This window comes from Ovis aries, chromosome 1 (assembly GCF_016772045.2).
Source record: "Ovis aries strain OAR_USU_Benz2616 breed Rambouillet chromosome 1, ARS-UI_Ramb_v3.0, whole genome shotgun sequence".
Taxonomy (NCBI): domain Eukaryota; kingdom Metazoa; phylum Chordata; class Mammalia; order Artiodactyla; family Bovidae; genus Ovis; species Ovis aries.
In genome coordinates, this window is record NC_056054.1 from 116,748,018 (window position 1) to 116,774,071 (window position 26,054).

The 26,054-nt window shown below is 41.6% G+C and overlaps 1 protein-coding gene across 7 annotated transcripts in view; it reads left to right on the forward strand.

Annotated features, from left to right (window-relative positions):
• The window catches only part of PBX1 (PBX homeobox 1), a 336,948-nt gene that overhangs the window by 241,237 nt on the left and 69,657 nt on the right, over positions 1-26,054 (forward strand). For 4 of the 7 annotated variants that reach the window (XM_042257198.1, XM_027977641.2, XM_060403403.1 and 1 more), the window contains 4 exons: positions 7,385-7,520; positions 13,327-13,486; positions 20,624-20,736; positions 22,030-22,119. In XM_042257198.1, the coding sequence (XP_042113132.1) occupies positions 7,385-7,520; positions 13,327-13,486; positions 20,624-20,736; positions 22,030-22,119 (499 nt within the window). The remainder of the gene's footprint in view (positions 1-7,384; positions 7,521-13,326; positions 13,487-20,623; positions 20,737-22,029; positions 22,120-26,054) is intronic. The other 3 variants (XM_042257206.1, XM_042257204.2, XM_042257209.2) reach the window with 2 other exon arrangements.

Below are 26,054 nucleotides of genomic sequence, written 5' to 3' on the forward strand. Positions count from 1 at the left end.
TTGGGGGGAACCACTGATTCAGGGTTAGAATCCAAGCGGGCCCTCTCCAGAGGCTCCATTGTCACTGTGTTCAAGGCTGAGCCAAGTAGTAGCCTGAGAAAGGTCAGGGAAAGGAAGGCTGCAAGCGTCGATAGCCATGGGTTTTATACAACTCCAGGAAAGTGTGGGGATGGGATCATTTTTATGACCACTGCTACTCACTCTGCATGAGAAATTAGGATGATTTAGCTACAGGGACAGAAGAAGCAGGACTTTTTGTTTTCATACCATTAGTGGCCTCTTTCACAGGAATAGGTTGAAACTATAAGCCCGTAGAAGGTTAACCAGGTATTGCAATCACATCTTTTCTTCAGGAAAGATGGTTCCAGTTGAGAGCTGGGAATCTCTGCCACACTTTATGTTGGCGGAGAGGGCACCTAGTTAGCTTCAACAAATGTTTATAACTAGATTACCATGTATCATACTCTGGGCTGAATTTTAGGGGCACAAAAATGAAGAAGACATGGTCCCTTGGGCATGGAGGGGCAAGGGACTGGTCTCATATGGGCCAGATTTTCAATCAAGATTTAAAGTTTTCTGACACTAACGTGTGACCTGAGTTGTGAGTTCAAAGAATCCAATTGAAACCATGGATAGAAAAGTCCTTTAGGACAAAAACTAAAACCATAGAGCAGATAGTCTTAGGCCCACTACTCTCTACACTGGTGAATTTGTGCAAATCCTTTTGATTTCTTTGGCTTCTGCTATCCAGTATGTAAGATAGTGCTAGTCATTATCTTTCATCTACTCTAGAAAGTGGTGTTGATAATTGATCTAATGCATGAGTTTTCAGTGTATGGACATCCTTTGTGATCCGAAGCTCACCTTAAATTAGTCATTTTCTATAAATGCAGATTTCATCATTCATTGTTTCAATTCTTGAATGTAATCCCGATATATGATTTTTATTATAAGAGCACTAGCTATGTCATGGTCATACACCATTTAATGATCTGTAGTTGAGTTCTTTGTCTATCAGACACACAGATTCTCTGCTTTTTCATTTTTTTTTCCACCCTAGAAATTATAGACTATTCAGCTCCATTACCTACACTTGTGTCTGTCTTCACAACTGTGGTCTTTACAGTTCACAGACCTCTTTAAAGCTCCCTGGCACCTCCAAAACTCTCTTTCATTCACTGTGTTTTGGGTCATGTGGAATATGAAATAGGAATGTCAGCCAGCAAACTGTATCTCTGGCCTAATAGAAATACATAAAGTCAAGAGAAAGTCCAGATGAAGAGAGCTTTTCCCAGCTGAGCACAGTGCTGAGAGAAGGAAGGCCCAGGCCTGCTGAAGCAGGACACCCCTGCCCCAGGTATCTCCCTTGCCCTGTCCTGCAGCCAGCCTGGCTTCTTTACAGCAGGCTGCTCCCCATGGTATGAAGTGCAAGTGACTGGTGGCCTGTGTCTGGGTCTTTCTTTCCCCTGTGTTGTGGCCGCCATCACTGTGCATGTATTGTTTACATCCCCCCGTGGTAACTCCCCTCGTTAAAATGCTGGTGTTGGCATTTGTGTTGGCAGATATTGGAAAAAAATTTAAAAGTTGGGTCCAGACTGGGTTCTTTTCAAGAAAGAAGAAATCAGAGAGAAAGGAGGAGCAGAATCATTTTCTCATAGGACTTCCTCTTTCAGTAACTCAGCTGTGCCCAGTTGAAGGTCAGACTCCAAAAGGCATGAAACCAGGCAAGCTTTGTACACAGTTCCTTTCCCTTCCATCAGCTTTTGTCTAGATTGTTCTAGTTGGCACCACAAGGACAGTCATCATAAGAGAGGATCTTTTTCCTGCTTTGGTTGCAACCTTTGAATCATTGCCTCTGAGCCAAGGTTCAAAACTAAAACAATTAACCAGTTGTCATTATTATTAACATTAACTTTGAGGGTGTATTTAGTATCACTGAGAGAATATGACCCCAGATGCCAACACAAGGATGAGCAAATGGTTTTCCCATCTCAAAAAATGAATGTTTGCCTGGACCTCATGATCAAAGTAATTAATATCATTGCTTCTAATGCTATCTATTATTGGGAAAGCTAGTTAAACCCACTTTAGTAAGAAAGACACACTCACTGTTGATATTTACTTGCTGCTCTAATCCATGCATCTGATGGGCAGGACTTCATTAAGAAACGATTTCATGGAAGACAAATGAAATACAAGGGAGACTTGATTTAGTAACAGGATTAGTCTTCCTAATATAATGGGTATGCAGAATTGAATGTTACAGCTTTGTTGTGTAACGTTCCTTGTATTTTCTGCTCTTGAAGAACAGATTACCACAAATTTAGCAGCTTAGACCAACACAGAGTTGTCTCATAGTTTCTGTTGTTCAGGAATAGCAGGTTAACCTGGATCCTCTGCCCTCGTCTCACAAAGCTGTAAGCCGGGGCTCAGCTGAGGCCGTGCTCACAGCTGAGGCTCATTCCCATGGCGCAGAATTCAGTTCCTTGTGATAATAGGACTGATGTCCCCAGCTCGTAGAACCCACCCTTCCCATTGACAGGGCTTACAGCTTGGCTGCTTCCTTTCTTCCTGGATAATGTCACCGTTTTAAGGCTTTAACCTAATCTCCCATTTCATTAACACAAAGTCAGCTGATTAATAACTTGATCATAGGAATCATATCCTATCATTTTCACTGTCCCCCCAACATACACATTCAAGGCAGGGGGAGTACTCCAGAGTGGAATCTTACAGATCTTCTTAGGAGTCTGCCTTCCATACTCCCCAGCTGAGCATTTGGCCAGGTTGTGTCCACTTGAGTCATATCCTTCTTTTCTTCCTTATGTTGATTTAACTGTGCCAGAAAAGTTTAACTTAAAAATTCTACTCCTTCATTCAGTCAACTTTTATTATTGTATGTTTTATATCAAGCATACTGCTGTGATAAGTCTTTGAGATGGAACTTGTAAACCTTCTTAATGGTTTTCAAGCAATACAATAATTTTAACTTTGTTTTGTAAAAAATAGTATCTTGCTGGAGAAAGCAGCAAGCACATGGTTGGAAATATACCTCTGCACTCCACCGTTCCAGTTAAGGTTATAGAAAATTATTTAAAAAGAGGATTGCAAGAAAGGAAAGGACATCCAATATGATCTGGCTGCACTGCCACTATATTTAGATGTATTTACTTCTATAACTGAGTTTTTACTCTTCCAAATGCTGTATTAGCCTCTGGAATAACAAAGATGAAAAGAATACGTGTAAATGTGGGTCCCACCTTCAAGAATAATCTCCTGGGCAGGTGCTCTTATAACTGAGCGTAAAACTGCACATGATCACAGAAAGTACAAATGCCAAATTCACCCAAAGGGGCAGAGACTGGAGAACTGGGGAGAGGCAGACAGTGCTGAGTCTCAGAGGACTACCAAATAGACGTTTACCAAATAGAAGGCATCACAGAAGCAAAGTAAACAACATAGTTCAACTTCGACAGGCATTACTGACTGGGATGCTTACTATGTGTTGGGCACCAGGGTTTCAAATACGTGTGAAACACGGCTCCTCCCCTTGAGGATCTGCTGTTTAGTTGGGAAGACACATGTAAACTTGTGGCAAATGCTGTGGGAGAGAAATACACAGAGTGGTTTGGAAAGGCACGGGAGCATGAACGCCGTGTGTGTCTGTGGGGAATAGGGGAGCATATGATGAATCCAGATGAAATTAGGAAGAGCATGTGTAGGATGAGGGGAAACGAGACACTGGGGATGGGCTTGATCCACTGAAAGACCTCAACTGTGCCAGCAAAGACTGCGGATTGTCCTGTGAAGCAGCAGAAACTCTGAGCTGTTTACGGAAGGAAAGGTGAAAGTTCTCAAATGACACTGCTTGGGTTCAGATTCTTGCTATAACCCTGACTACATCTGTGATCCGGGATAAATGGCTTATCCTTCCTAAGGCTCAGTTTTTGTGTCTCCAAAATGGGAATAATTCTATACACAGGAATAAATAAGATAACATATTTACAATCTAGTGTCCGGAGCATAGTGTTCACACCATAATTCAGCTATAATATAATAAGGATCACTATAGTATATTATTATTGCTATCATTATTATTATTATGATCAGATCCATGGTTTAGAGGAATTCCTGTGGTGATTTTCTTAAGGATTAGCTGAGCATTATGCTTCTCAAACTGGGGAAATACAGAATAAATATAAAATACCTTCTCAATTTTACTCAAATATGTGGAGAGCAATATGTTCAGATAAACACTGCTATATGATGGAATAAGATTAAAGAAGGAGGTGCTGAAGACATTTAGGGCACCCCATGGCTGAGAGCCCAGGCTCTCCTCCCAGGAGAGCTATTTGGGCACGATTTCAGCCTACAGTTGTACTGTATAGTCTGTGGCTTCTTGATTTTTAATCTATATTAATTACAATATAATGGGGCTTCCCTGGTGGCTCAGAAGTTAAAGCGTCTGCCTGCAATGCGGGAGACCTGTGTTTGATTCCTGGGTCGGGAAGATCCCCTGGAGAAGGAAATGGCAATCCACTCCAGCACTCTTGCCTGGAAAATCCCATGGACGGAGGAGCCTCATAGGCTACAGTCCATGGGGTCGCAAAGAGTCGGACACGACTGAGCGACTTCAAACAAAATTGAAAAATTTAGCTCTCCAGTTTTACACATCTTATTTCAGCCACTCAGTAGCAGCTGCTGGCTACTCCAATAGGAGAACAGAGAACATTTATTTTCCTCATTGTAGAAAGTGCTGTTGGACAACTTTAGTAAGACCATTATACAATAGACCATAGTTCCTCTAAACCCATTTCAAAAAAATCAATGACACTGAGGATGGAACAAAAGGGATAGACTTGAAAAATAGAACTGGTAAGACTTGCTCTGGGGCCCATCATCCAGTGAAGGGAAGAGAGCGAGGGGAATTGAGAATCATTCCCAGGTTCTGCTGTGTGTTAGGTACTCAAATAGTTAAAGAATGAACGAACAATTGAATGGAAGAGCAAATTAGCAAATATAATGAACTTTGTATGTATGGTGATATTATTATATAATGTGGGAAAGAATGAAAATGAAGTTGGTTTGAGTGAAATGTGATACTTGTCATAGAAACAGTTCATTGGAAGTGTCTGGGATATGCAGTGGCAAATGGGCGCAGTGGTAAATGGAGTATCGGCTCTTAGGAGAGGCATTTGGGCAGAGATAACACGTTTGATGGTCTGTGGTGCCTCCACTCCTCGTTCTTGAATCACTGTGATTCCAAAGCTTCCATTCCTAAAATTTCATCGACTTCCACATTTCTTACACTTACCTGAATACCCATCAAAGCTTTTGGTTGGCTTGAAATAACAAGTGTTAACTCACCAAGCTGAAAACCCCTCCAGCCAGAGCAAAGAAACCAGGCATCTTAGTTCAAATAACCTTATTGTCAGAAGTATATTATTTTCCCTGGGTTTCTTAAAATTCTGTAAACTCCTAATTCTGGGGTTTCAAGGGCCCTGGATCGAGACAGGCTCTGCAAGAGATGATCAGTGCGATCATCAGAGTAGATGCAACCACCTAAAGGAAGATTGCACGTCCCCAGGAGGAGTCAGGAACAGCTGTCTGTACAATCCCAGCACCCCAACTCATTCCAGAGAGGCTTCCTGTGAGTTCAATTGGAAGAGTCCCAAGAAATACACTGTAATGCTAATGCAAACAAGTCCCAATTAGAGGAGCCTTCAGGGGCCACTTCCCCAGGCCTAAAACAACTGTTTTCTTGAGGCCAAGAGGAAGCCAGAGGTTATCTAAAGACTAGCCTGGAGACTGGGTTCACTTGGCTACCTTCCTCAAATTCCCATCATGCAAGAGCTTTTAATACATATCTCCTTTTTAGTTGGGCCTTTTAATCTAATCTGCCCAATTTCTGATGTTGGGTGACCCAGAAACTCAGCATGATTTGGGAGAGTGACTTGGGCTTGGCATAATCTGGACAGATGTGGTTAATACCTATGGACAGATGGTGTTCATCCGGTAAAATCAGGCACTTTATTGTGTTAATTAATCCAAGTGGGACCCTGAAAATACAATATTAGCTGAATTTTCTGTCTAGCAAGGCGATCAGTGCTTTCCGTTGGCTTAAATTGGAAAACTTGATATCCTGGCATAACCAGGGATGTTCTGGAATTTTTTTTTTTTCCCCATAAGGAAACGGTTTTGATAAAAGCAAAAAGGCAAAAGTGCTAATGGAGCTAATTTAAAGATAGAGGCCTTGCCCCCTCGAGGAGGGCCGGCAGACATCTGCAAGGAGTCCAGCATCCCTAAGCAAACCCCAGCTATCCCCAGGCCTTAGCTGGGAAGAGGCCATAAAGTGATTCTCACTTTAAATTAGTTCAATTAGCACTTTTTTTTTTTTTTTTAAGGCATAAAAAAGCTTTTATTCAAAGAGTGGTTTTCTTCCTTTTAGCAACCTGTATGTTAAAAAATATTTCTCTGGGCTTGTGTTTCACCATTTAGCAGCTGTTCCTGCTTAAGAAGTACTGTTTCTCTCCTTTTAAGGAAGGTCAAGCAGTCAGGGGGTTAATTTCCATCCGTTCCTGCCCCTCTTCCCCAACCTTTTAAACATGTCGCATGCACTTACATGAGGATAGAATAGAGAGAAAATGATAACTTATTTTTAACTTATGGCTGCAGAGTCTCTGTGTAATTGCCAGGAGGCAATTTGTATATAAAAAGAGGCTGGGTTTTGTACTCGGGCAGACTTGAATTAATATTTTAGCTCTGTAACATACTAGCTGAGCAACTTTTAAACTCAGCTCTTCATGGGTAAATGGGAATAACCGTAGCTACCTCACTAGTTGTGAAAAATGAATAATTTGTATCGATGGCTCTGAAGGATCAGGTCCGAGGCCTGGGGCCTGGTAGGAAGAATCCCCAGGAAGTCCTAGCATTTGTCCTGTACTAGGCACTGTGCTGAGTCCTGTCTTTATATTGATATGACCTCATTTCTCCCTTCCTCTCACCCCATGAGGTTGGTTTGACTCTTTTGACTGTCATTTGAAGAAGCTAAGGTTTGGAGAGGCATTCCAAATCACCCAGCTGGTGCTCAGTTTATCTAGGGCTCAAAACCAAGTCGGCGGATTTTGAAACTTCGTGCTGCTCCCCACTCTGTATAAATACGTGTGACTGTTCTGCTATGTCCCCATAGTGAGCACGATGAGGTATACACAGACACCTTAAGAAATGCTTGCAGCATCTGGCTCCTTAGAACACATCTCCTCTCATTCACTCAAAAACATGTCTCCTCCCAAATGTAGATCCTCTCCTCTCCCTCTTTATATGCGTTTGTTGTGAACCTCTTTTTTTGTCCATTGTCATTGTGGTTTCCTTGCTCTTTACGAAGGCGGAAGAGACGAAATTTCAACAAGCAAGCGACGGAAATCCTGAATGAATATTTCTATTCCCATCTCAGCAACCCTTACCCCAGTGAGGAAGCCAAAGAGGAGCTAGCCAAGAAGTGCGGCATCACAGTGTCCCAGGTAAGACACCCCAGAGAACTCAGCCCAAAGCCTGGCCATAGTGGTGTTGCAGGGCAGGGTCTCGGAAGCCTGGCCTTCCTGAACTTTCATGCCTTGTGAGTTCCATCAACTAGAGCCTTCAAATGGCAAGGTCAGCTCATGGTGTGTATAAGAAAGTCTCCAGGGAAGGAACCTGGAAGAACCAGCGGAAGTAGAAGACTAAGTGGAGTGCAGTCAAAGCAGGTCTGGAGCTCCCCGCTCTGTGTGCTCCCTTTCTTCAGATAAAGCAGGGCTGGAGCTCCCCACTCCGTGCACTCCCTTTCTTCAGACAGATGAGCGTTTCTGCATTGACTTGGAGAGCTACCAGCACTTCTCATGTCATTTTCTCAAACAGGGTCAACTCCTTGGCCCATTTTTTTTTTTTTTTTTTTTTTGGCCCAACTCAGGAACTTTTTAACAGTCAGTGAATGGAACTTTTAAATGAAAAGTTCACATGTCCTCTCTGGATGTCCTCACTGTAGCTGATGGAGTGTAGGAATTTTAACATGTCACTATGATTGCACTGGAATGATGGCACAAAATGTCACTGAGTGTCCCCTTTCCCCCAAGAGCAATAACCATAAGAGGTGCCTGTTGATGTGGAAAGATACATGACATAAAATTTTTATGGACCTGGAATTTCAGCATTAATATAAAGTAGAAAAGGAGGCAAGTTTTATATATATCTACTACTTTTTTTTTTTTTTTGGCTACACCACATGGCTTGAGGAATCTTAGTTCCCCGAGCAGAGATTGAACCTGGGCCCTTGACAATGAAAGTGCTGAGTTCTAACCACTGAACCAGGGAATTCCTATCTACATTTTGTCTACTCAGAGAATACATCCATACTTCTTATGTGATCTGAACCTCAAATACCACCACCAGTCTCTATTGAGACCAGTAGTGATAGTTCTGAAATCTCTCAGAGAAAGTTTTCCTCAGAATTATGTCACATGCCAAAGAATTAGATGTACTGGTATTTACAAAAAGGGTGAGAGTGAGGGGGAATTGGAGAGAAGAGGCCTACTTTAGTGAGAAACTTCACGTAATGTTTTCCAAAAGCAGTCGATGCTGTTTTGTGAGCATCTATACTTCTTGAACTGAAGCCTGGCTTCTGCTGCCCCCCGCCAGGTGCTGGTTCCTTCAGCCTGTGTTTAGCTTAAGCAGAAGTGGGTCTAGTCAGAATGAAGACCTCCACACAGAGGGTCTGCAATGAAGAGGTTGCCAGGGTCTCCCAAGCATGCTGTGGGTGATTTTGCAGCAGTCTCGAAAACCTCCTTTCAGATAAGTTAGAAACAATTGCCTTATCCTTTTCAACTTGGACCTTCCTCAGGTACTTGCTCCCCACTGAAGCTCGTTCCTAATCTTGGCAGCCCTAGGAAAGTAGAATATCAGTGGTCTAATTTCAGGTGGTCTGGTATTATCTAGGTTTCTAACCATTCTTGTCCAAATCTAGACCCATTGTCCATAAGAAAAGATGGCTGATGTTTTTTGATACTTGCTACATTTTTGCAGAATAGTTCCAGGTATGAACCACATCACAAACAGTGAATTTCAGTCATGGGGTATTCTGCTATTAAAGTTGAAAATCATTATATTGTTTGAATTCAAAATCTGGGACTTGGATTCCAAATCCCTATTGAAATAGAAAGAATTTTCCAGGATCTAGTCTGCATTGTATCTGAAAAAAAAAAATAGACTCTTGGCCTGTTCCAGGAACCTTTGCATCCTTCATTATGGAAATCCACGGTGCAAATAGTTTGTTCATTGAAGTGATTTATACATATGTTGCATCACCTTTGTCTTTCCCCATCCCAAGGCCATATCATTCTACATTCCCCATTACATCACTTCTTCCCAATCATAACCAGACTGTTTTACCATTGCTGAACAAGTTTCAGTGGGAGACAGTATGGTGTCATAGAAAGAACCTTTGCTAGGAGCATGTTGACCCATGCTGAGTCAACCATGGGATTTGGGGGAACTCGCTCTTTCTATTTGGGTTTTAGTTGCCCCATCTATCAGTCATGGTTGGTTGGACCACATGATACACTAAATCTCTGTCCCTTGTTCTCAAATCTAGTAGATGCCTTTGGCTATCATCTTGGGTTTTTTTGTTTTGTTTTGTTTTGTTTGTTTCTGTGGGTTAATAATAACCCCTCCATCTTGAAATTCTCCTACTTCGGCTTCCTTGACATTGTTCTCTCTGGAGTTTCCTCCTTCCTCTTAGGCTGCTCCTGCTCAGTCTTCTTAGAGGGTCTCCCATCTCTACATATCCTGAAAGCATTGTTCTTTCTTTAGCCCTATCTCATCATGTCCTAGCCCATTAACTATATTCTGACATATATATTTTTTTAAATTCACTTACTAATGAGTCTTCCTTTGATTCCCAAATGAAAATATGTTCATACCGAGAAACCTCCATGTGTTTCTATAGATATATGCGTGTACATATATATAGATATAGATAGATATGGATGTATCTGAACCACTGTGCTGTACACTTCACCCTAACACAATACTGTAAATCAACTATACTTATTGTTTTTTAACTTCTTGGGCCTCACCCCAGTCCTTAATAAGAATTTCTATTGGGAAGGCGGGCCTTCCCAGGTGGCACAGTGGTAAGGAGTCTGCCTGCCAACACAGGAGATGCGGGCTCGATCCTTGGGCTCGGAAGATCCCTTGGAGAAGGAAATGGCAACCCACTCCAGTATTCTTGCCTGAAAAACCTCACAGACAGAGGAGCCTGGCGGGCTGCAGCTTCTGGGGTCACAAACAGTCAGACACAACCGAGCATACATGCATGAATGGGGAGTGGGAAGGAGAAGAGGAAGCCAGGACTCTGTCTTAATAAGCCTTCCAAGAACCCCTGACTTTGAAACTTTGAAAAGCACTGTTCTACACATTTAATTGGAGTGATCCCCTCCTTGCTCACAGCTGCAAATATACTTCTCTTAGAATATCCCCACGAGACTTGTCTACTAGAGTGCCAAACTCATATATCTCACTTTCCACGGGACTTCACCGTGGCTCTACCCATGCCGGATTGTTCAGAACATGAATCAAGCCTCTCCCTGAGGATCTATGATTCCTTTTGCATTGGTTGTCTCATACTGTCAGTCATCTACGTGTCTCTAGCACCCAGCATGTAGTAGACTCTCGTCAGTGACTCTTGCACAGTTCAGTTCAGTCACTCAGTCGTGTCCGACTCTTTGCGACCCCATGAATCACAGCACGCCAGGCCTCCCTGTCCATCACCATCTCCCGGAGTTCACTCAGACTCACGTCCATCGAGTCTGTGATGCCATCCAGCCATCTCATCCTCGGTCATCCCCTTCTCCTCCTTCCCCCTATCCCTCCCAGCATCAGAGTCTTTTCCAATGAGTCAACTCTTCTCATGAGGTGGCCAAAGTACTGGAGCTTCAGCTTTAGCATCATTCCTTCCAAAGAAATCCCAGGGTTGATCTTCAGAATGGACTGGTTGGATCTCCTTGCAGTCCAAGGGACTCTCAAGAGTCTTCTCCAACACCACAGTTCAAACGCATCAATTCTTTGGCACTCAGCCTTCTTCACAGTCCAACTCTCATATCCATACATGACCACAGGAAAAACCATAGCCTTGAGTAGACGGACCTTAGTCGGCAAAGTAATGTCTCTGCTTTTGAATATACTATCTAGGTTGGTCATAACTTTTCTTCCAAGGAGTAAGCGTCTTTTAATTTCATGGCTGCAGTCACCATCTGCAGTGATTTGGGAGCCCAAAAAAATAAAGTCTGACACTGTTTCCACTGTTTCCCCATCAATTTCCCATGAAGTGATGGGACCAGATGCCATGATCTTCGTTTTCTGAATGTTGAGCTTTAGGCCAACTTTTTCGCTCTCTTCTTTCACTCTCATCAAGAGGCTTTTAGCTCCTCTTCACTTTCTGCCGTAAGGGTGGTGTCATCTGCATATCTGAGGTTATTGATATTTCTCCCGGCAATCTTGATTCCAGCTTGTGTTTCTTCCAGCCCAGCGTTTCTCATGATGTACTCTGCATATAAGTTAAATAAGCAGGGTGACAATATACAGCCTTGACGTACAGTGAATTAATTATCGAAAGCACTGATTCTATACATTGTTGAGTACATATGATATCCCCCTAGTGGTTCATGTAGGAAATGCCTGAATTGACCCAGCATCTTCCCTATATATAAGGATCTGTTCTCCTGTTGAACGTAATCATCTAGGAATGGCCCGTTTTCCACCTTTTTCCTTCTCACCTTTCTCTCATGTAACTGACCACAAGCATTTCCTTCCCTCCTCAAAAGTCATTCCAAACTATCTTCATATTTCCCACTTTCTTCCAGCTCATCTAGTTGCCTCAGAAAAAACTCTCCCTACCTCCTTTCCTCTCTGTTCCACGTAAAAGTAAAAAACCAACCATGATTATGATTGATTCCTATGAATAATGAAAGTTACATCAAGAAAAACATGAGTTTGAGAATGAAATTAGATAGGCAGCAGTCCTTAAATGGACTCAGAAGTGGCTTTCCTCTTCTAGTTTGACTCTTACTGTAGGCACTAGCATTTACAATAAATAAACCTTTTTCTGAATTTTTTTTCTCGTTTACTAATATTGCAATGATATGGTTTGATTTTTACAACAGAGGCTTGTCATTTCTGCTATAGTATAAGCTGTTTAGGTCTATTAGGGGATAGCCATATAAGATTTAAAATTCAGCCAATGCACTTTAAAAATAAGTGTAGTTTTGCAAGAATTTTCTTTATGTGCCATTGTTGGGATAAATTAAGTTACATGTAAAGCTGTGGTACCTGTGTTACCAACTTTTCCTTTCCTTATCAAATTCATGGTTTGTTTTGTAATTGTATAAAATCACAACATTTTAGTTTGAAATCACATCTGGAATATGAAGTATGAAATTCTTCCTAAAGCAGGAATCATGGGAATAAAACTTGAATTTCACTGTGTTTCCACTTGTCTCTGGCAGAGGTCTTTGTGTAAAAGGAACAGGTAAGAATCAAGCCAGGACAGCCACTGTGAGCCACATGAAGAAAATAAATTAACAAAAATAAATAAATAAATAAAAAGAAAATAAATTAACAAATGAAAGTAAATTAGGATTATTTTGTGTTTTGGCATTAACATTTAAAGCCTGAAATGCAAAGGAATAATCATTCCTATGCTTCAGATTTTCCTTATGTAGATAATGCCAAGATTCACACAAAATACTTAGTGAAATTTATTGGATTGAATTATACTGATCCTAAGGTCAGTAGTAGTACAGTGCAGCTAAGAACCTAGTCCATAGTAAAGTTACTTAACTAATAAAAATGGGAAATTAATCCATCCATGAAAGCACCCATATGTTGATCTAGATTTATATGGATATTTAAAGGTCTGTGTATTTTGATTGCCTAGAGTCAGCTTTAGCATTGGTAAGTAACAGGCATTTCTCCTGAAATGCTAAGTTTTTTTAGTCATATGTTTACGAGGTAAGCAGATTTAAAATGCTTGCCCTAAAGTAAAATGGTCCTAGTTAAACGAGCAGCTCCTCCATAGAAAAATCTTTTGTCGCAGTGGTTTTCCTAGATTGTGTTATATTAAGCAAAAGAATCTCAGTTTATATAGTTTTCTTCAGGTCTTATCATTGATGCTGAGAAGTCAGAGCTAGGATAAGCCCAGTGAAACCCACCTCTTCAACTCTCTCATAAGCTCTGCCTTCTGTGATGTTTAAGCAGGAGGAAATGGTAACTTTCTCACCTTCTCTTAAATCCCTCTAGGTATCAAACTGGTTTGGAAATAAACGAATCCGGTACAAGAAGAACATAGGTAAATTTCAAGAGGAAGCCAATATTTATGCTGCCAAAACAGCTGTCACTGCTACCAATGTGTCAGCCCATGGAAGCCAAGCTAACTCACCCTCAACTCCCAACTCAGCTGGTTAGTGTTTTCTTTGATTTGGGGGAATGGTTCTCCATTTTTACATGTGCTTTCCCTGTACTGGGATTTTCTTGTTTTGGATGGGTTGATTTATGTGTGTGATTATCTTTTTTATCATTGATGCTACTTTGGGTTTTTCTTTTTATTTTCAAAACGCAATGTGTTTTGCTGTTTATAAGATGGACTTGGCTGAGGTTTTGCAGTCATGTGTCTATTTAAGTTGGACAGAGGTAAATTGACTGGTTTTAATAAGGAGACCTCTAAATTCTCCTTTCAGAGATTTTAATAAGTAAACTTGACTTAATACTTTGAGATAGTCTCTTGGGGTTCACACATTTAGTTTGTCTCATATCTATTTTGCTGATACCATCACATGATGTGTGAGTCATTTACTACCATGCAATCTACTCAGGAGTATTCACTCTTCTTTAAACATCCCATTAGAATGTTCTGGTCTGCAGAGCCAACTATGATTATTGCTATCAATTGTTTGTTGTTGTTGTTGTTCTTTACTGTTTTATTGTGTTCAGCTTTTTTATGTGAACTACAAAGAAAATTGCCAGTCATTAATTCAAATGATCCAGATTCCAGTTTTCCTATTATAGTATCTGTCATGTGCTATGCTCCTGATTTTATTTTAGTAAATGTGCATTATACCACTAATTTCAGGCTAACATATTTTAGGACTGTGCCAGTTCTTAATTTCCACATGTGAAAAAAAATCATCTATAATACATAAAATATAACCTTGGTGTTTGTACGCTTGGTATTTATGGAAGGTATCCATGTTGGTGCTTTTTTTAAAGGGAAAACCAGAAATAGTTCTTATTAAATAATTATTTATGTATTAATAATTAATAATAAAAGACAGATGACAATATTTCTCCCCATAGTGAACCAGATGCATTGATTTTGGCTATGGGGTGCACATTTAAGAAAATTGGTGCCTTCAACTTTAAAAGGTCACAGATTTGAATGTGTTAGATCATAATATGACTTTTCAATCTAATTTCTAACTTTTGGGGAGGTATGTGGTATCTTTGACCTCCCAGCTTGTTTGCCCACTAAAATAAGCTATTTTTCTGCCTTATGGTAGATTGTTATTGGAAATATGTAAGGCTCCACACACTAATGTTTTCTGTCAGCTTCTGGACACTTCTAATTTGTTAACATAAGGTTCTCCAAGTCACAGGGCTATACCATCACAGACTTCTTTTGTTTAAGTGGAATCATGCAAGAAGAATGGCCTGGGCTTTGTAAACATGGATGTGGTAACAGACAAGGTAGAATTCCATCCAGTTTTACTTTACCCAGCACTCCAGATTAGGTAACCATAGGGAACATATTTACTTTTTGAGGTTCTGTGTATGAGTGTGTATTTCCTTCTTTTCTCATCAAGGTTTTATTGACAAAGGATCCAGGCTAACAGGTTCAGTAACCAGAGAGTTTCCTTCTTTCCCATCTGGTCAATTATTAAGCATTTCAGACCAAACAGCACCAGTTGAATTGCACTGCTAGGCAGACATTTTCACTTGTCTTTGTGGAAGAAGTTTTATTCTGTCAACATTAGCAAAAAACACACTCAACACTCTTGCAAAGGTTATCATAATGCAAAACAGATATCAAAATGACTTTTTCCTGTCCCTGCTATATCTGCCTCGCAGATGGCTTAGCATGATTTATGACTAGTCCTTAGAAGGGCCCCATGGACCCCCTTCATTACTGAGTCTGTAACTTCTTTATTCTTTCCTAAAGCACTTACAAAAAGAAAAGTAAGCATTTTAACCCCCTCATCTGTGTTTAAGAATTATGTTGGCTCTCTTGGAATGTCAGTCTATGATTACAGTTTTCTGAGGAATTTTTCTGGTAGCTTAACCTTCATGTGACTATTCTGAGCACAAAATAAATTATTATGGAAAATTTGAGCTAAGCTTTCCAGTGGTGCCTGAGTTGTTGGAAATAATATGCAGAGAAATCCCTTTGTATTTTTCTAAAATAGAGACAAAAGAAAATACTATTGTATGTGTGCAATAGCATGAATTTTAAAAGATAAATGTTTTAACAAGAAAAGTTATAAATGGGTTTTTCTGTATTTTCTTTGCTCTTAACACAATCCAAATCTCTACTCAAATAAAGGGAGAACTTTCAGCTTTTCACATAATGTGTTTATAATGTTGTATACCAGCTCCTTGATAATGATGTCAAAGAGTAAATGATAACTAATATAGTAAGTTTTACATAAGAGGGTAGTAAGTGAAAATATATTTTGTTTGAATTTGAAGTCCAGAGTTCTGAAACCTGGAAACTTTTTATATCCTCAGTATCGAAGCAGGAGTTTTTCCCAGAAGCTTTACTAAATATAAATACTTATTTCTACTGCAAGATATTTTGCAAGTAAATCTTCTTCCTTATAGAGGCTTTTGTGTGGAGAGCAGTATTTCACCATCTTTATTTAGGCCACTTCTAAATATTCCTTTTTGTTGTTATATGCCCAGCCTCCTATTTCCTTAGGCATGATTCATAAAAGTCACACAGGGCTGAGTCCTGTGAGGAATTAGCAAGCATTTAGAGATACTTGGAATACTTCATATTTTATGCCAGCAGAGCTGAGCAAAATGGATGGAACAAGGATGAAGAATAGAAAGAAGACAAGAAAATTAATTGTTTTGAGAAAAAATGGGGATCAATTGAAGCAATAGTTATAACCCTGGGTCCATAATTCTTCTGGAGTGAACTAAAGTGATGCCTTTTCAATTTCTTATTTTTGATGGAATGATGAAAGCAAGAGTTAATATCTCAGAAAAATAAGGCCCTTTTAGGAAGGTTGGATTATCTACTGGGAAAAGTTGGAGAACTTTTTAATATCCAAGAAGAAAGAAATTGGCTTGTGGGTTATAGATATTTTCTGTAGCATGGTATCACCATTGATATCTTATCAGAATCTTTGATTAGCTCAGCACTACATTTTTTTGAGGCTTGGAACCCATAGATTAAATTATTTTGCTTAGCTTTATGTGTGTGTGTCAAGGACAACAGGAGAGTCAGCCATGACAGTTCTTCCTCTGACACTATAGTGACAAGCTCTAAACTCTTTAATATATTCTTATTGTACTCCTGAAAGGAAGTTTGGTGTTCTGAGGGACTGGTGGAAGATTATCATATTAAAATCTCTGGATGCTGGCTTCCTAACAGGAGTTGATGTATGGTACACATGGCTGGAGAGGAGACGACACCGCCAGAGAAGTTCACTGACACTCACACTAAATCTACAGACACCGCATGGTTTTGTTTTTTAAAACCAAGTGAAAGAATTTATCCCACTGATGTTTTCTGCTGTGTTCCTTCTTCCCATGTTTCTACCCTTAATTTCTAAGTGGAAGATGAAAACACAGCCTCCTGGACTTGGAGCTCTGGACATGTACAGTTACTAAAGTGATTTCATACTGAACTAGATAAACATGCCGTCTTGTACTTTGCCCTGAGTAGAAAGTAACAATGATTATTTGATTTTGAGAGGGGAAAATCATGGAAAATAGAGAAATGAGCATGACAGAGTTGAGCTTACATTGAGCAAACAGGCTCTGTCTTCCAGCCTTCAAATAGTGTGGGAGTCCAGTCTGATCAGACTGGCTACCTAATCTATGTGGAGCTTTGATGTCTAGACTGCAGAATTTAAGGCAATACTTGCCATTAGTCTGCTTCCTAAAAATGCTGTGAGTTATAATGAGCTAATATTTTTAAACACCTTGAGTTCCTTAGGAAGGAAAAGGAAATTCATTTTTGTTTTAGGTCATTGGTTCTCAGTTGGGGTAGACTTGACATTTTTAGCTGTCACAGTCATCGGGGGGGTAGGCATTCCTGGCGCCTGTTAGATGGAGGCCAAGGATGTGTTTGATCGTCTTATAATACATGAGATATTCCTCCGCAATGAAGAATTATCAGGTCGAAAATGTGAATAGTGCCAAGGTCAAGAGATTCTGCTCTGGGTTTAGATTTTATGATTATTATACTTTTTTTTTTTTGGATTTTGAGGTTAGCTGAGCTTTTGTTTTTGTTTTCTGAAGAAATTTAATTCTGGAAACTCTTTAGAGTAAAAATAGAGTGTTCAGGAAATTGTCTTATGAAAATGGATGTTAACACATCTCCACATTGTGTTTGGGTGAGCAAATGCCTCAAAATCCATAGGTGATCTGTTACTTCTGTTTAGTTGAGTGCAAATTTAGTTTTTGTATATGCCTCCTAATGTCTAGATTACAGTGTAAATGAGCCACTTGCCTCCCTCCCCAAGCCAAACTCAGAACCATTTAACTGGTAAGCATGTCTAAAACCATGCTTCTAGTCTTTGCCATTACTTTATAGCCACTCTCAGGTGAGGGTTCAGACTGACATTCTCAGCAAGCCAGGTAATTCTGTGTTAGTTCTTTGAGAATTCCACAGCACCTCTGAGAGAGCCCATGTCCTGTTTGTCTGTGATTCACATCCTTCCCAGGAGGTTATCCAATCTAGAATAAGTTCTTTGCAACTTCCAGTGCCAGATGAAGAATGTGTCTTCCTGTTGTTATTGAGAGTTTTGCGTGGACTTGTGTCTGCCTTATTGCAGTAGTCATGGCACCTAGTCTCTTCCCTCAGTGTAGTCACTGCCTCTAGATACTTATCAGAGAAGCAGAAACCGTGGCGCTGTTGTACACGGATGTGCAGAGACAATGAAATGCTGAAACAGCACAGCCAAAAGCACGGGGACTCCTGCAATTACTGCTCTGATTCAAATGCATTTGTACATGAAGTACATTGATATGCGCATATTTGTCTCTATGTACATTAGGCAGCCAGACATATTTACAATTTATCTATGCACATATATTTTTTAAAATCATCTGTGTCAATTGCAGTGTCTGTCTTGTAAATGGCACATTCCGTGCCTTCATGGTTCTATGGATGCCATGTTCCTTGGCATCAACATAGCCCTTTGGGGCTTTCTTCCGTTTCTCAGTCTGTGTGCTAATTTCCAATAAAGAGTCAACCAAGCATATAGAGTGTATGTTTATTACATGGTATTTGGTTGGGAGAGAAATAGAATACCTGAGCTTCAAACTGAATACTCTCAGGGGAAAAATCTGATTCATATGAACAATTATAATTTGGGTTCTTAGAGCTGTTGGGTCTTGACTCTGATGACATCTACATGTGAGCATGTGTTGTAATACTATAAAGGTATTAAATACTATTTAGATTATGTTTCTGTGGTTGAAAGAAAGACGTGAGAGGGATGTAACTACAGATCATATATTATATATCTTAACATAAGAATGTGATCTGTACTATGCACTGCTTCACCTACATGTTAGGGAGGACTGTTTGACAGATGTGTACCACATTAATGGAAAGAAAGTCCACACCAAAGCCTCCGCCCACTGACTGGGTATAAACCATACCTGATCAGATCTTGTACTTATTTTGCCTAAGACCCAACTTTTCTAGTTCCTTTCAGATAAATTAAACCTAGAAATGTATTTTCCCGATGACATACACAAGACACGTTGCAGAACCATGAGAATGTCATAGTTCTTTGGATGGTGTTTGCCTTGTCCCCTACCGCTCAATGCAGTCCCTTTTTCACAGGAGAAGGAAGTAAGAGTAGAGGGTCTGTCTACTTAGCAGAATATGAATACTGAGCTGGTTCCTTGCATATGGATTTACACCCCAAAGAACAAAGCAGGAAGGAGGTGTTTCTTAACTTGAGGTTTTGCCCAGGTAAATTGTCTTCAAGCAAATCATCTGGTCACTAAATGACTCTTGCCTTGGAAGGAGGAGGGTGCCATGAAGAGTTAAGGAAAGTGGCAGAGTTTAGAAATCACCACTAGTTAAATGGTCCTTCCATGGAACAAACAAACAAACAAAAAACCTCCTGTTCTGCTTAGCTGCAGCTCTTCATGTGAGGTGAGGCAGCTCTCTAGGACAGCCCAGATCCCCATCTTGGGAGAAAAAGAAGAGTCAGAGCTGGGGCATGAATCATTGTTGTGTGATTCCACACGGATGATGGTGGTCTCAGAACTCAAGGGCAAGAGTGCAGTTTGAGCACTAAAGGGATGGAAAAAATAGAGTGGAACTGACCTGGGTCCCTGAGGTCTCTCCTTTTCCAGGCTAATGTCATGTTTTAACCAAACCTTGCACGTCGAGCTTTCTTTCCTAATGCGCTGAGCTGCACGATGACTTCAGAATAATAATAAGTTTTTCCACGGCCTTGTGTTTAGGTTGGGGGTGGGGGGGACTAGGTTTACCATAGTGGAACCAGCGGAACCTGGTGGTGCCTGCAGGCTGAGTCTAGGAGAAAACGTCATCTCTAGGAGTTGAAAACAGATGGTTAAATGCTCTTCTGGAGACCCACTTGATCATTATTATTATAATTTCTTATTTCATGCATGCCTGAGAATTCCTGGTTCAATTTCTGTCTCAGCTTCCTCCAAAACGGCAGGTGGCAAGAAGAGCACATTATTTTCATATATTTTTTCAGTCTTTGTGACTCTCTTAGACTGTTTGCCACCCAGAAGGGGACATCATCTTCTTTCTAGAAAATCAGGAATGTCAGTGACTTGTACCCCAGAGCCAGCCCTACTGTGCAGCGTTGCCTTCGTGCCCTCCCACCCCCAGGTGCTGCTCCCCACATGAGGGTAGATGGGTGTAGCATTAGTTTATTTAGAATCTAGCTGACAGCTCAGGTGCTCCATCATGGTGGCAGAAATATCATCAACCAGCCCATAGTCTCCAGCTCACGGTCCCCCAGCCAGTCCCAGAGTTTTAGAGGCATGAAAGAGAGATCCAGGGGCTGGAGGCTGTCTCCAGTTCAAACAGACCAAGTTGAGAAGAATACATGTTTCCTTTCTCAGCTTAAAGTTGCTAAGGGGAAGCAGTCCTACAGTCAATTTGCAGGGAGATGGGGGCTTTACATAACATGAGCGATATGCACCCTTTATTGCTTGCTCTGTTCTTCATGCTACTAACCAGACTCTGTTGATATTGTTTTGATTGTTTTTGTTTGAGGGGGGTTGCTTTGCATGTCATTCTTCCTCTTGGCTGTTAGTTGCGGGGGTTGAGCCTTTTCCTTTCTGTGATTCAGGTGCCTCACTCTTTCCTTTCCAGGTTCTTCCAGTTCTTTTAACATGTCAAACTCTGGAGATTTGTTCATGAGCGTGCAGTCACTCAATGGGGATTCTTACCAAGGGGCCCAGGTTGGAGCCAACGTGCAATCACAGGTAGGGACCCAGCCAATGTGCCGCCAGGTGAACGCCTTAGAGTCCAGGAGCCGTCGGTCGGACTGGCACTTCCTGCTTCTGTCCAGACAGAAAGAGACAGAGAGATGTAGAGACCAAACCTTACCAACAACCAAACCAAAACAAAGACAACCACTGTCGTGGGGAATCTTGTCCACACTTTGTGAATGCATTTGGCTCTGGCTTGTCAGTCATACGAGGAAGGCAGGAGAGGAGCGAGCGCAGGGTGAGGTGACTGAGGCAAGTGGACCAGTGTGTTCTTTGCTCACAAAAGGGAAAGGGAGGAGTTCAGTCTGTCGGCTTGCTTTCCAGGTTTCTTTCTGGTTTGTTGGTTTTTCCACACTCGACATTTGCCCCATATGGAGGTCATTAATGACTAGGCACATACCTAAGTATCTCAGGTTTTCATGTTAGCCTTTGAAAATACCCAGTCAGGTTGACTAAACTCATCTTTGTAGTCATCCTTGAGGGTCAAGGGACTTGAGCTTCTGGTGACAAGTCTGGTCCATGCTGGGAAACAAAACTCAAGTCGTGTGGCGTAAGCCCTCAGCACTCCTTAGTCAGCAGCTCGCTTTCACGACAACTCAGAAGCCATCCTTCTGTGTGAGCACACAGCCTGACGTGATGGGGTGAAGTTGTGTGCTCTGGGTCAGGGTCGCTAGGGCGATTCTGAGCCACGCCCACCCGGGGTCCCACCTGTGTGAGGAACGAGAAGCATTACGTGCCTGGAGTAGACCAGCTGGCTGGTGATTCAGCCCCTTGCTTTGGAAACATTGCCTGGCACCAGGTATGAAGACACACAGTCAGACTTTGGCCAGATAACTAGACAACTGGCCATTATTTAAGTCCTCAAAAAGACAGCATTAGTTGCACACTGTTCTCTCTGTGAGGTGGCTGGCTGGCCCTTCTAAATAGAACCTTGACTTTTATAAGCTCCTGAGCAAAGAAGTAATATAGGACTATCTGGAGAGAAGGGAAGAATCTTTGAGTCTCGCCACTCACCCACTCGCTGCTGTCTTATGCAACAGTAGTTTCATTGTTGGGAAACCCAGCTTTCTTTGACCGTTTTTGTCTTGCTTACTAAGCTCAGAAAGGATAATGGATTTGGCAGAGAGTGGAGGCCCAGCCTCCTAATGGTTCCTTTCCCAGGAAGAATATCTCCAATGGTTGCATTAATTTGGCGTGCCCAAGTGGTAGCCTGTGTGGTGATGACCTGTCTCACTTATCCTGCATCTCTCTGACTAATCTCCTCTCTGTTGTTGTTCATCCGTTTAGGTGGATACCCTTCGCCATGTTATCAGCCAGACAGGAGGATACAGTGACGGACTCGCAGCCAGTCAGATGTACAGTCCGCAGGGCATCAGTGTAAGAAAACAAGGCTCCCCCCACCCTTTGTTTCTATTCTATCACTGCCAATTATTTCAAAGCCGTAGGGCTCAGAATGCCACTTAGTAGGACTTATCTTAGCTTTACGGTCACCTAGTTTCTTGTTTCTGTATCAGTCATGCCATCGGCAGCATTCTACCCTCAAAAAAAGTGGCGATTGGGCAGGCTTCATGCAGGCAGCTGGCGTCTAGGGCTGTCACACACAATCAGTGTTTGCATGGCACCTGCGGCCACATGCTTTCAGCTGAGAGGGGCTGCCAAACAGGTGACACCTAGTACAGTGGTAGGAGATGTCGCCACAAGCAGGGACCTGAGAACCTGGTGGGGAAAGACCGGTAACCAGAATCCCTTGCATCCTGGTCTGTGGTCTTTAAAAAAAACACCTTTCTCCAATCTAAGGATGATTTTTAAAAAATTAACACAGAGGCTGGCAAGGTTGAAGGGGTGGGGAGGGGTGCAGACCATCTTCTACTTGTTCTTGGGTGCACTGGCGGCTCCTGACTAGCATGAAAATTCATAGCGACAAGCTATGTCGCACAGAGTGAAATCGATCAGACAGACACAAGGAGAACCGAGTGTAGATTTGGGACAGCAATCCAACTTGATTTCTCAGATCAATCGTCCGCTATCTCAGCAGCGGTGACAGCAAGCTGGGACAAGAGGGCAGTCTGGAAAAGGAGGCTGTTCTTTGGATCAGGGGTGATTGCCTAGGCTTTTAGAGGTCATGAGATGCTCCAGTAGAACTACTGGCTCAGAACTAACTAAGAAAACTATGATTGGATGACGGTGAGGATTTTTTTTCTTTTCGTTTCTGTTGTTGGGATTAAAATACATTGGGGATGGAAGGAAGGAAAGGTGGGCATTGTATGTTAGTGTAGTCCTCACCTATACTAATTGAGGCATGGCATCTGCAATGAAAATAGTGAGAGCTTTTCAACTCTACATTGGTGGAATTGTACATGACGATGGCCAGACTGGAAGGAAACAAGAGGGTACCAGCTGTTTCATCAGATGAGGAATGGTTGAAAAAACTAGGAATTCTTAACCTATTAAAGAGAAGGTTTGAATGGTAAGTAATAGTTTGAGACATGCTGTCATCTGTGAGATACTGGCTTCATTCTGAATGATCTAAAGGGAGTAGGGTAGAATCCTGAGTAGAAATATTTTACTTCAACATCGGAAGGGCCTTTCTTACAGTCAGCACTATCCAAAGAAGGGGTCTGTTGCCTATGGAAGCCAAGGATTCCCCATCATTGAGCATTCAGGCATGGTTTGGCTAACCATTAATACTTGGTCAGGATGTTGTGGAAGAGGGTTAAGTACCAGGTGATGACTGTCTTGGTGACTTTCAAGGCCTCTTCCAATTAAGAATTCTTTATTTTCTACCTTCCTTTGGCAAAATCTCTACTGAATTTCTATAAGATTTGTCAAGTTCCCCTCTGGGAGGGAAGTGGGAGGTCAAAGCTGACCCTGTTAAACATACTCTGGGCACCTGTGTCTGTTTTTTTAGAAAGAGTTTCCAGAGTAGAAGGATTTTTCCCTTCTTGTGCTTATACTCATTTTTATTCTTGTATTCATGTCTGAGTTGCCAGGTGCTTGCTTAGAAAAACCCAAGACAGTATGATGGAGAATTCTGTTCTCAAAAAATGGATTCCAAATGAATTAAGTTGTTCTGTGTTGGGGGAGGGGGGTTTGTTCAAGTGCATAGGGGCGTATACATTGCCTGGATCTTTTTGAGCTGGAATATAGGTCTTTCCATGAAAAGTTTTGCTCTGTGTATAAGGGGATGGGAGGAACATAATGAAGGATAAGAGTGTGGGGAGGAGACTGTGGACACACTCAGAAAGAGAACTGAGGAAACTCTACGTGACTGGGCAGGGAGTTGGGCTGACAGTTCTGCTATTTGGCATCTTTCCTAATTGAGCAGAAGAGAGCCGCCCTCAGACTCAGGGGGCTCACCATGGGCCCCTCTGACGTCAGCTGGTGGGCTGGGAATCATTTCTGAAATAGTGTAACCACACATGTGCAGACTATTATGTCTGATTACATAAACCTACCACAAAAACTGGGCTGGAAAATGCCACTTGAAAGAGTCTCATTTTGCATTAATTTTTTTCCCCTGTGAACTGTGTTTATTTTATTTCAGGGTCTTTAGTACACGGGGTAAATGAATCAAAGGCTGATCATAATATGGTCTGTTCTTTTGGTATCAATTTTAAGCTGTGTCACCTGCAGGAGACTAAGCTTGTCAGGGCTATTTTTGGAGCGTGGTATTAGATGCCGAGACATGTGTAGGTACAGAGAGGGGTACTGGCTGCTAGGAGGAGAGAGAGAGAGAGAGAAAGGAGTGAGATGAGAAGAGACAAGGACAGGAATGAAAGATTTGAGCCAAGAAATAAAAATAAACAATTCCAAAACCCAAGGAGGCAATGGAATTCCCAGCTGGGCTCTGGATTGTGTTTCACTCAGTGGAGGACGTTTTCTGGGCAGCCTTTATCTGCTCTCCTGACTAGGTTTTTACAGCACCCACATCTTATCCAACCAGCGTCTATTTTAAACCTCATGGAGTTCAGACCACTTGCATTAACTCAGCCCATGTTCAGTGGGGTCACAATGTGTAGTGGCAAGAACCCTACGCTGGAAGTTGAGAGACTCTGGTCCTTGTTTTTCTCATGTGTCCATGGGCAGGCATCAAACCTTGCCTTTTATAAAATGGGGGTAGTGTTTCCCACTCTTAATATCTTCATGGCTGCTTTAGGGGAAATGAGAAAATAGGTAGGAAAGGGCTTGGCAAAGCATCAGTTGTTCCACATGAGTGCAGATGAAATGTTGTAAGTGATAACTTTCTAATTTGACCCTTTTCCTCCGTGTGAGCAGTTTTCCCAGTAGGTAGTTCCTAGTGAAGATAGGTTAGGACACAGTTGTCATATTTTTTTCCTCTTCTGATGGAAAGGTATGCTTTTGAAAAGGATACAGAGTTATACAAGGCTTAAGGACCCCCTTCCTTAGCCATGGTGAGTGTTAAATTATAGCTCCTTAAGTGCTTTGTGTTCCCAAATGACAACGGGCAATGCTTACTGGGCTTAGAGTGGTTCTAAGAGATGGAGGGAGATTATTGCACTCCTCCGTCCATCAGACAGACTGAAAGATCACTTAGCTCTCAAAACCACTCTTTCCTTTTCTTTCCCATGGCCACCATTCTTCTTCTAGAATATTTCTTAATTATCATTACTGCCTTCAGTATTGCCAAGAAATCATGAGCACCTCTCTATTGCCTGCCTAAGAAAGTGCAGTCCCTGAGTCTGACATTCAGAATCCTCCACACGCTGGCCCTATCTACCTATCCATCCCCCTCATCCTGTCATCCAATAATCTTTGGATGCCAAGCAATGTGGTCAGCTCACCTTTACCTGGCTACACACATCCCCCAACCTTGACACCTATGTGTCATCTATGGAAATATCCTTTCTTCCTATATTACCTTCCGTTTCCCACCCATTCCCCCACATCCCACTGACTGCCCCACACCTAGCTCCTCCTTCCTGTTTGTCTTCTTAACACTCCTTCCCCTCTTCTCTCTATCATATATACACATTCCCTTGCATTACAGATATGTGCACAGACACACTTCACACTCTGTATTTCATTCCCAAATACATGTATATATTAGTTGCTCAAAACATGTTTGTTGAATGAATAAATCAGATAGAAGGAGACAAGTTACCAGTGAATTTTAAAATGCCACATCTTACATACAGCTGTAAAGGATCCAGTAATAACTTTCCCCTTAAATGACTTACTAACTCACACTAGGTTCTCTTTTTAACTCAAAAAGCTTTTTAAGTATTCCTTTTTGGAGAAACTTTTTGACCAAGGCAAATTCTCTGAGAATAAGAGTCAGATGAGCATTAAAT